The sequence below is a fragment of the Sciurus carolinensis genome, chromosome 10 (genome assembly GCF_902686445.1).
Source record: "Sciurus carolinensis chromosome 10, mSciCar1.2, whole genome shotgun sequence".
NCBI lineage: Eukaryota > Metazoa > Chordata > Mammalia > Rodentia > Sciuridae > Sciurus > Sciurus carolinensis.
In genome coordinates this window covers 97,235,770-97,248,033 of record NC_062222.1, presented here as the reverse complement: position 1 = coordinate 97,248,033, position 12,264 = coordinate 97,235,770, and the positions used below count along the sequence as shown (strand labels likewise).

Below are 12,264 nucleotides of genomic sequence, written 5' to 3'. Positions count from 1 at the left end.
GAATTTTTATTCCTGGTTGGGAGACAAACTAGCTGAGAAAAACTTGATTAGCATATTATGTCATATCTCTTTGTCAGTCACCAAATTTTCATTATATGTCTATTATATACTCACTGCTATTCATTTGTAAGAATAAGAAATTGCTTCTGCCCTCAGGATGCTTATAAGAAATTAAGACTAATGTACTTAAGGCTAGAACTATTAAGTGTTAACGAGGCTTAATCAAAAGTGAGTTTATGGAGGATTTAAGGAGTTCAGTATGGAATCACAGATAAGGTAGGACTTAATAGAATCCATGCAATGCATTTATAGCAAATGTATCATTATAAATATTATACAGAAGAATACAGTGGAAATAATCTGTTGATCACAACAGCACAATAATGTCAGAGCTTTGATTCCTGGTCTTTTTAAAATTCACAAATTAGTAAAATTAAAAGAAATTAAATTTAGAGACTGGCCAAGTCACCAGTTTTTTATTTATTTGTTTGCAGTGTTGGGGATTGAACCCAGGGCCTTGCAAGTGCTAGGCAAACACTCTACCACTGAGCCACATCCCCAACCTCCAACAGCTTTTATTTTACCTAGTAAAGACCTTAAAAAAAAAAAATTACTGCCTCTACTTTGCCTTATTTTTAAAATGGTATTTGGGCACTAAAAGAATTGAAAGAACTTAATTTCATACTTTAAAATTAACACATTTACCAACTCATTCATGTCATTTTATTTTTTTCTTATTGATGTAACCTAGCAAAACATCTTGCATTTGGGAATCAGTGATCCAGAACATGCTGTTTGTGATACAACCTTCCTATCAATGCTTTCACATAACTATACCCTAGTAAAACTTGAAATGTATCTTTATGTAATATTCACTTTCTCTTATGGGTAATGTTTTTAACAGATGTCTAGCTTCTTTCACGTTTAAATATTATAAACTCAGCTTCTTTTGAAATTACAGACTCCTACTCATATTTTTTACACTTACTAGGGATCTACCTATTTAGGAAGGTAAATTAGATCAGTTATAGAGATTATAATATTGAAAGCAGGCAACAAAATTAAGGCTAATGAAATTCAGGAGATATTTGCATAAAGAATATGTCCTTTTTGAAAATTTTGGGGGTGGAAATTTTGAAAGATTTGAAAGCATTACTGTTTTACTCCCACTCACACACACATACACTCTAGATTGTGCAGAGACCTCATGATTCTATATCTTTGCCTTTAGCAACATGATATATATTTATAGAAACATTTTTTTTAAAAAACTATGTAATAGATCACCAGTTTTCAATCTGATTTCATGAAGATTGTTTCATTAAGTACATTTTTAAAAACTACAACTGATGATCTCTGGTTCAAAGCTTAGAAAGAATTAGCAGAAGCTTCACAAGTTAAGGCAGCATGGGCAACTTAATAAGACCCTGTCTCAAAATTTAAAAATAAATAAATAAAAAGGACTTGGGATGTAGCTTAGTAGTAGAGCACACCTAGGTTCAATCCCCAGTTACCTGCCACACACACACACACACACACACACAAAGAAAGAAAGAAAGAAAGGAAGAAAATAAACATGTCAAACAGAAAAAAATAGAAAAAAAAAACAAAAAACAGTTCCCAAATCTTGAAAATTTACTCAAAATTTGACTTGAGTATATCATTCTATTAGGAAGTAAATAGAGCAAAACGTGTAAGAGTACAGACACTGGATCTAAACTTCCTGGGTTCTAAATCATGACACCACTACCTCATAACTAAGTGACTTGGAACAAATTAAGCTCTTTCTTCCATTTCCATTGTCTTATCTTAGTGGGTGTGATAAATATTTCTGTCTCATTCGTTATTATGAGGATTCATATGTTTATTATGTTCAATGCTTAGAACAGTGCTTAGCTATAGTATTCAATGTTTATTACAAATTTCAGTAATATATATGCTACTGAAAATTTATAATTCACTGAGTTTTTATAAAGTGTATGACTTAGAATTATTTAAAATGATATACTTTTAAAATCATCTTAATAAGAGGTTTTAGCATTTTTTAATAAGGAGAGGGCAGTGGGAGGAACTCAGTGGTAGAACTCTTGCCTAACATGCATAAGGCCCGTGGTCCATTCCCCAAAACTACAAAAAATAAAATAAAAAATGAATAGAAAAATAAATGGGAAGAAAAATACATTGCAACATTTTTGTATAGATTAGAATTTATATATATAAAGTACCTAGCAAGGTAGTGACCATTCAATAAACTATTACTACTTTATTATTATAGTAAGAAAATTTAAAGAATGTCTTAAGTTTTTAAATATACAAAGAATAAAATTATTTACACATCAGTTCTACATGTATAGTTTCTATATTTATTGATTTAAGATTTAATTTTTTATTTTCTGTAGTATTTTGGAAGCATTTTTCATTAACACTGATCTATCTAAATAGTAATGGTTTGAAGGTAATGATGTATTAGAAGTGAATTTTTCAGATGATCATAATGTGAAAATACTAAGAAAACTTGGAATAATAATATGCGTGAAAGAGCTTTGTAAACTGTAATATCCTCTTCAGATGTTAATAATTAATTCTTCCATTTTCAGGAAAGAAAATAATTTGATTAAATAGTATAATTTAATGTTAATAGATTGAATAAACAGTTGTAGATGAACATAAACAAATAATTTTGATCCTTGAGTTACCAAGAAAAATTAATGGGGGAAAGTGTTGTGGATAATGAAAATATATTTAATACTATTATTAATAGAACCAATTTTAATAACCAGGTTTAATAAGTTCATAAAATATTCTTTTCCTCTAATCATGTAACTAATTTAAACACATTATTTGGAGAAATTAGTAGACCTAAAACTATACTATATGTGCCTTGTATCTTACATATGCAGTTCTGTAGAATCTTGATCATCCTTCTGATGTGGCCACTTAAAAACTTTCCTGTAAAATAATGTTTATATTGACCTTTGGCAACTATAGAGGTAAAAGTATAGTTCAATGATAATACCTGTATATTGTGTTTAATTTTATTAATTTTGTTTATTGTTAGCATTTACTTCACAGAAAACATAGGTGCTCCGGCAGGTATTCCAAATTTAGAGAATTTTGCCATTTTCAACTCTGTAGCTCTTAGGCATCAGTGATTCTATTGGAAGATGTGATTATTTTAACCATCCAGAAAAGAATATCCACACAGGTTTATTCTGTATGTAAACCTCTTGGAATAAGTTATGTTTTTAGAATTTTTCAAAGATTTTCTAAAAAGTAATATGGTACATATACTGTATATTATGTTTTATAGCCACTCCATCAAGCATGTAATTCTGTAGTCAAAAATGGGAATGGTCACTCTAAATACTACAACTAATCCTATGTTAATTTAGGTCAGTATTTACCATCAAAATAGTTTTCTCAACACACTTAACTGAATTTTGGATTTTAGAATTACAGAAAGGGAATATGGATGTACATAATATACCTTATATATAACATCTGTGATAACTGTGAACTCTGTTGCCCTTTTCAATTGATTCATCGAGTTTTGTGATGCTTTTCTGCCATTGTTATTAGAAATTATCCTGGAAAGTCCAGGATATAGTTATTTATAATTCTGTATCTTTTATGTTTTCATCCATTGTTTTAAATATTATGGACTGTAATGGGAACTACAAAAATGTGGACAGTCCAGAGGGTTTTTTTGTTTGTTCGTTTTTTTGGCCTTTTTTGTCCGACTTCCCTACCTGGTGTTTTTCCTAATGCAGTCTGTATCAAGAAGTTAATTTGTTTAGTAAATTGGAAACATACAGTGTGAGAGAGACAGCTTGATTAAAACTAATTCATTCTCAACTCCTTTAAAAGATGGAATGAATGAATGATTTGTCAGTAACATTCTTGCATGTTTATCATTATTTTATGGTGGTGAGGTTCAGTTGATATACACAAGATGATAAAAGTAGACAAATAAGTACTTGGTTTTTATTTTCTGTGTTCTGTTCGTTTTACTTGGCCACATTTGGTCATTGTTCAGAATTTTCAATTTTATCAATGTTTCTTTGAACTGTCAATGATGTTTATTTTTATTTACTCACACCAGGGTCATGATCAGAGTTCAACTCTTGCTCAGCACTCTATTGAACTGACTTTACCCAATCATCATCCATTTCATAGAGACTTGCTCCGATATGCCAAATTGATGGAGTGGCTAAAGAGTACAGATTATGGAAAATATGAGGGACTAACAAAGGTATGGATTTTATGTCAGTTAGTTACTGAGTATAGAATGTAATCTTTTAGAATCAAAATATTGTATATTTTGTTCCCCAAGTTTAAAATACTAAAGTATGTTCTTAGTAAATCAGAAAATAATTGACTTGCTGAGTGCTCATTAACCAGGGATAACATTAATTTTATTTACTTGGATAAAGAAGAGCTAAATTTCAAACTTCAGTATAAAATAGTAGTAAGTCACACGGTAGCCTGAAGCATCATTCAGTTTAGTTAAATGCTATAATTTTATTTCCTGAATATCTTTATTGAAAAAGTGTGAAAATGGGTGAGGTACTTGCTTACTAAGAATGTGTGCAACCTGTTCTGTTAAGAAGTACAAGATGCCTCTTTATTAAGCAAGCATTCCACTCCACCAGGCACCTGGGGCCTAGCAACAAGCCTCCATCTCTAAGAGGCTTTGAATCTGACTGGGAAGAATCATACATAGAACAGTCAGCATAAAATTAAGTGCTAGACTGAAATGAGTTTAAATGTATAACAATTTAAAGAAAGAAATCCATGTACTAAAGCCCTGGGGAAAAACTTCATGGAAAATAATGGACTTCAATTGAGTTTTAAATAATTAGTGGAATTAAATAAGCCAGACATAAGAGGAAGGACATCTAGGATATGTGAAAGCAAGATGTGAAGCCAAAGATTGGGAAAATGCACCCTGCCTAAGACAGTAAGACAGTTTAGCATGACTAAAGCAGAAATTTCATACTTTGCTATGAGAAATTATGTTGAAAAGATGGGACTTTTATGATCTAATGGCATTCCTCAAGCATGGAGAAAAATAATTAAGAACCTAATATAATATTCAAATGAAATAGTCTTGAACCAGGAAGATGATTGTAGGAATAAAGAGAGAATATTTTAAAAAGAGAGATACCAAAGGCATAAACAGCAGGATGATGCCAGTCTTAACAGAATTAGATAGGACAGTGGTATTTATCAGTGACTAAAATCAGCAGTCAGGGAAGAGCACTCATCCATTCATATATTCACTCAGTAAATTGAGCACCTAGTATGTACTTACATAGATGTCATGTTGGAGATGCAACATTTGAAGGAAACAGGCAAATGTTCACCTTCTCACAGTGCATATTCTAAAGAAGTTAATTATACAGTATGTTAGAAGGTACTGCTAAATGCTGTGGAGAAAATAAAACGAATGCTAGTGAAAGGTCCAGTGTCAAATAGGGTAGTTGGAAAAGGCATCATGAGGAGGTGACATTTGAGCACAGATTACAATAATAAACAGAGAGGGGGCGGTGAGCAGTGGAGACCCTGAAAGGAAGCTTTCTAGACAGGCTGCATCACCCTGGGGCAGAATAGGCCTGTGGTGCCTGGGGAGGAACATGGTGGATTGGGAGATGGATCCTGCAGTGGGAGCTGGGCAGATCTGGAAGCAGACTTTGGATCACTGGAAGGGTTTGGCTTTCACTAGGTGTGACGTTGGACAGGGTGGGGGTTAGTGGGTTTTGAGGTGCTGGACATCATGATCTGACTTAGTAATGGCCATTTTTGTAGCAGAAAACCATAGAGACAATACTTTGCTGGCATTTATGCTGTAATCTTTAATTTTGAAATTAGGTATCTTGTTCCTTTTTAAAAAATAGAGCTAAAGAATTGCCACCTATCTAACTCAGATATATGATTAGTGAATAGTACTCAGGATAGTTCTGGTTGAAAGAGCAATTTAATTAAAATTCTTAGAAACACGTAGAATCTTTTTTAAGTTTTTGTGAATTGGAGTTTCAAAATAAAAAATCTAAGCTCACAAACTGTGTTAATAATTATGTGAACAGTTTGACCCTAAAAGATGTCCTGGATCTGAACAGCGATATGTTTTATATCTTTGTGTATTGAAATTGTGATATAAAAGCAACTCCTGTTAGGAGAGGGTTAGATAGAGATTTATGAGAAGTATAATGCAAAGAAAGAGGTAGAATATATTTTCCCGTCAATACATTGATGTCAACATATTTGACAGTAAAATGTTCTTTATAGAAAGCATTTCATTTATACACACACACATATCAACCTTTAAAGTACTCTAGCCCATTTAAAGTATAATCTGGCTAAAATAAATAATCTTTTAAATTACAATTTAAAAAATGCATTTCTAAAAGAACTTTAATCTCTGAGGTGTTTATATATATCTTATGTGGCTAGCTATTTTAGTTAAGATTATTTTTGTTTCTCAGAATTAGCCTATTGAATATTATGCAGCTTTACTGTTTTGTTATATTTTGTTTTGTTCTGTTTTGTTTTCATTCAACAGAATTCTGATTTGGACATATCTTAAGGAAAAATATTTACAGTACTGGAATTCTTTGCCTTTTGAAGTTTTAGGAGGATTAATATTTTGAATAATTAAACATAAATTATATCTCCTTAAGAGTTTTGTGCCAACAAGTGCTTTGTCCCCTAGTGAATGTTCAAATAAGTAAAATAATCAATAAGCTTTTTGCCTAATTGTGTTCTCAGTGAGTATTATTGTCCTATCTTTATATATAATGCAGTATTCATGAATGTAATTGAAAGTAAACAAATAAGACTAGAGCCAACTTAGTGATGATTTATGGAATCATTCTCTGATCAGAGAATATTTTTGAGTGACAATATTAATGAGCTTTTTAAGTGAAGTTGACTTCTTTCCCAGGAATCTTACTTAACCCTGTAGTTTAAGCTTTTAGAAGATTTTATTTTTTTTCTTCATAATCTAATTTGCTGAAATATTGTCAGAAACAGGAATTTTGTTTTAAAAGGAAGAAGAAACAAAGAAAAGAGGAAAGGGACAAATCAGTGTTTTTTTTCTAAGAAATAATACCTAATTAAATCCCAATAGCTCTTTCCACTTGTTTGATGTACACAACTCTCCCTTTTTGAAAGAATAGGAAAAGTCAGTTCCAGATTCTTCATGTGTAAGAATCATAGCCATTACCCCCAGCTATACTGGGGCTGAACCTAAGCAAAGTTCATATTTTTGGCATAAACAGTTGGAGCCTATGGAAAACAAAATAATTTTGGTTTTATAGTTCAAATATCTAGATTCCCTCCTCCCCAAAGCTACAGCCTCTGTCTGTGGCTCTGGATTGTGCATGTAGGCAGTTGGTAAAGGTGGTCAGTCCATGATTGGACAGGCAATGAACTTTCCTCTCCTAATAACCTTCTGAGATTAACACTCTTTAAAGATCACTCAGACATCTATCAACCTAGGTTCCACATTTATAGATTTTGCCTTCTATAAAGAAAAATAAAAAAATACAGAGGTCTTTGAAAGACTGAAGTCAGTACAAAATAAAAATCTAAAAAAGTGCCTGAAATAATAATACTTAAACTCAAGAGAGTTAAATATTAAGTTAGGTGCTAAGAGTAATACATATCTACTGTGAGAGACATCTTTCAGTATTCAGTAGATGAATGGATGGGTATAATAACACCTGTCTGACCATTCCCATTAGTGAGTTTTATTGAGTACCAAGAAGAAAGGTAGCCAGCATGTTGAGTCCCATTGAAAAAGTGAGACAGCATAATGAAATAGGAATTAATTTTAAGGTTTATTTTAATTTGTTTTTTTAATTTTTTAAAATTTGTTTTAATTAGTTATAAGTGACAGTAGAATGCACTTTGATGCATCATATATAATGTAATATAATTTCTCATTCTTCTGGTTATACGTGATATAGAATCCTACCAGTCATATAGTTATAATGTACATGGGGTAATAATGTCTGATTCATTCTACTATCATTCCTACCTCCATACTCCCCTCCTGTCCCTTATATTTGTTTTTGAAGTTATACAAAGATCATGAGAAAGATTTGTCCATTGGACTAATTCTCGTAGAGATTATGTGGGAAAGCATATGACTTACAAATTGAAAAGGAGCATTATGTTTGACCTAAGTGCTATTTTATAAGGATAGAGCTATAAAATATTTTTTAAATCAGTGGTGAATTCTGAGTAAAATATACAAATGTTTACATAGTTTGTAGCTTTTGAAAAGTATACTTGATCTTTAAAGCAGGTAAACCTGTTCTAAACAGCAATATATTAATTTGAGGTAATAAAGGAAGTTGAAGCTTAGGTTCCTTGATAATTTTTTTAATTACTAGAAACAATTTTTCTGTTGTTTATTTGTTTAAATTTAGTCAAACTCTATGATATAATGGCATTTGACTTAGGGCTTTGGAAAATATATAGTCTCCTCTGTTGAAGAATATTTCCTGAGGGCATAAAGTGTTTCTATGTGACAATAAGCAGAGATGATGAAGAAATTAGTTTGCATGCTAAATAATTTATGTTTTCATGTAAGGAACAGTTAATCAAATCCATTTCAAGAAAATACAGTAATTATGAAAACTAAGAGTTGTTCTAAATTCTGACTGAAAATAACCTATATTGGGATAATACCCAAGTCCAACAAAGGCTCAGTGAACCTAAGTGTTCTCCTTCTTTGCCAATGACACTGTGTATTACTCAAGCAACATAGCAATATGGAGGAAGAATCATAAAGATGTTCATACTCTTTGGCCCCTAGGGACCTTAGGATATTGTCCCAAGGAAACAATTCTTTAGAGATGGATTGTAACACAATCATAGCAAAACATCAAAACCACTTCTGTGTCCTGTGTGAGACTAACAAAGTGAATTACTGTGCTGTCATCACAACAGAGACAGCAGAAACATGATTGCCCTGGTTCAATATTCTATCCAGTATGATTGTAACAATATTTAAAGTGTGCAGAGGTGCTAGGTACAGTGGTGTATACCTATAATCCCAGTGACACGGGAGCCTCAGTTTAGGATCACAAGTTTGAGGCCAACCTCAGCAACTTTAGTAAGACCCTACCCTCAGCAACATATTTAGACCCTGTCTCGAAATAAAAAGGACTGGAAATATAGAGCAATGGTACAACACCCCTGGGTACAGTCGCCAGTATAAAAAGAAAAAGTGTGAAAGAAGTGTGATTGTGTTGGCTTCCTATTTCATAAATTGTCAACGTTACGATGCCTATTCAATTTTTTTAAAATAACAGAAAATAGCCTACTTTTTAATATACTGTTAAATGCATTAAGGTTTTTGACCAAAAAATTTACAAAAAGCATGAAGGATTGGGTGGAGAGTGGAAAATAGAAGTTGTTATGTATGTTTTATTAATAAGAAGTACATATTACATTTATTTTAAGAATTACATGGATTATTTATCCCGACTGTATGAAAGAGAAATCAAAGATTTCTTTGAAGTTGCAAAGATCAAGATGACTGGCACAACTAAAGAAAGCAAGAAGTTTGGTAAGCTTAGGCACGTTGGTTCATTGTCTTCCTTTTATGAATGATTTTGTTTATGACACAGAATTCTAAAACGTTTTAAACAAAGTGAAAGAAGATACAATAGAATTAAGGAAAGAAGAGATCTAATACTTTGATTTACAGGTGTTTCATAGAAAAAAACACTTTTTTTTTTACTAATTAAAACTCTACAGTGTGTGGATTTTGTGCCAGCAATTATGTGTTTCTGCTATAAATGAAAATTACATTCATAGGGTAAACAGTTGATGAGAAGATGAAGCACAGGATGGTAGAGAACGTATTAGACTCTGAGACTAATGTTGAGAGTTCAGTTTGATTCCCTAGAAGATCTTTGTAACAGTTGGGCGCAGGTCATTGATCTCTTAAGTCATTGCTCTCTTCAGAGAACTGAAAGTAATTCCTGGCTTCTTACTTCTCACTGGCTATTTTGAATTAAAGAGAAAATTAAGTATTTTTCTCCCCAATCAAGGGACTATAACAATGCCACCAAAATTTCTCCTATGATTATGCCTTATTTTCCTAAAATAATATTTATTTTTTGTTACATATTATTTTTTGAACATGTTATTTTTTTGTTGCTTCTAAATTTTTTAAATGGACGAAAAAGTTATTTGTAAGAATAGCCAGTGAAAGTATCAAGTTAAGGAAGGTGATGTGCTGAGGCCAAGTTCTGCTCTTGCATGTACCCATCTCTGGAGTTCCCTTTGGATGAAGTTTTGTGCCTATTCAAGTCCAGACCTGGCCTTAACGGGCTACATTGTGTACTCCTCACTATGTCTGCATAGCTGTCCTTTAGAATAATGAGTTTAGCATTTGTTTGTTGAAAGTAGCCTATGCCCTAAGCAACTCAGTAACCAGTAAACTTGATTTAAAAAAAAAAAAAAAAAAAAAAAAAAAAGATAACATGTTTCCATTCTTTAGGGACAGAAAAGACTGTCTTTAGAGGTAATTATTTTGTAACTCCCTGTTATTTAAAAACTACACCACCAGCCAGGCCTGGTGGCCCTCACCTATAATCTCAGCAGTTTGGGAGGCTAAAGCAGGAGGATCATGAGTTCAAAGCCAGCCCCAGCAACTTAGCAAAGCCCTAAGCAACTTAGGGAGACCCTGTCTCTAAATAAAATGTAAAAAGAGCTGGGGATGTAGCTCAGTGGTTAAGAGCCATTGGGTTCAATCCCTGGTACCAAAAAAAAAAAATAATAATAATAATAATAATAATAATAATAATACAACACCAATATATTAATTATGCTGTCCAGACATTAGAAATTGTTTGAATTTGATTCTTAATACACTACACTTTACTGATAAGAATCTTGGGACATTAGGCTTTTGGAAATAAATGCTAACTCATCCTAAAGGTTAATTGTTCTTGAACAGTGGTGTGTTTATATTCTTGTTAATGTTTCACTGTGGATATGTTATGCTTTTTTTGAGTGAAGAGCATATTATTAATGCAGTTACATGTTTAATGTTTTCATTAAGTATATTCGTCACCACTTGTTAGTGAACCATTTTATATCAAGAGATGACTTCAGTATATGAAGACAAGTCAGAGCCACATTAAGATAAATGAAATAATAAAAACATAACTTAAATCAAGTATAATAGTATCTTAATGTTATCATTGTGTTAACCTGAAACCTAAACTTTTTTTTCTTACCCCTTGAGAAGTTATTAAATTATTTCATTAAAAACATTTTTAATTCACATTATGCAAATTTAGAAGGCAGTTTCACAGTTTTTAGAAGTATCAAAATTATATTTCTCCTATTTATCTATTAAAAAACAAAGAATAGGAGAGTAATTTTGTGACACTTGATGTCCTAGAAACTTGCAGTAGCAACTATTTTGATCTTAGCTATAAGAGAAGGAAAACTAATTCAGAGGATAAAAAGAGTTTGGTTCATCTCTGAAGATCTAATTTATTAGTTGGCATTTTAAAAGTAAATTTCAAGTGAAATACAAATGACTTGAGAAGTGCTGAATAAGACAAAATGTTAGTTTTTTCAAAGATTTTTTTCCAATGATCCAAATGATATTTAAATTAATTTTTAATAGTAGTAAATTAAAATAGAAACCTGAAAATTTGGAGAGATAACTTTTCAGTGAATCGTAAGTAATTACACATGAAATTTAAATTTCTCTTACTTTTTACTTGCTGATAAGAACAGGTACTGATATGAACTGTGAGATGAAATGTATGTAACAAAGGGAAACTGCATAGTCACTGTAGTTATAAAGAGGGAACCCCGTCTTTTTTAAGACAACTCTTAAATCTTTAACATCTACTTCATTCAAATAATTCAGTATATATTAAAGATGCCAAAAAAGTATGTGATAAGGTCTTTACATAACTAATTAGTAAGTTTGATTAGTAAGTTTACTTTGATATCCTCAGAGGCAAAGAATTTTTACCCTAGGGTGAGTATTTTGGTACATTTTTTTCTTTGCAGTCTACAAATGTACTTCAATGAAATGACAGCAAAGGAAGTTCAGTAATTATTTTTTAAATTGCCCATTTTTTTCTACTAGTTACTCTTCTCCCTCCTATTTAATATTATAAATTCTTAAAAATGATGGGCCAAAATCATTATATCATTGTTTCTCCACTGAACTAAGAAATCTTGTTAATTCTAAAATTTGTCGAATACAAGGCTCAATTT

The 12,264-nt window shown here is 31.7% G+C and overlaps 1 protein-coding gene across 10 annotated transcripts in view; it reads left to right on the top strand.

Annotated features, from left to right (window-relative positions):
- The window catches only part of Exoc1 (exocyst complex component 1), a 48,315-nt gene that overhangs the window by 19,084 nt on the left and 16,967 nt on the right, over window positions 1-12,264 (top strand). For all 10 annotated transcript variants that reach the window (XM_047566511.1, XM_047566510.1, XM_047566507.1 and 7 more), the window contains 2 exons: window positions 4,103-4,252; window positions 9,475-9,580. In XM_047566511.1, coding sequence (XP_047422467.1) covers window positions 4,103-4,252; window positions 9,475-9,580 — 256 coding nt within the window. The remainder of the gene's footprint in view (window positions 1-4,102; window positions 4,253-9,474; window positions 9,581-12,264) is intronic.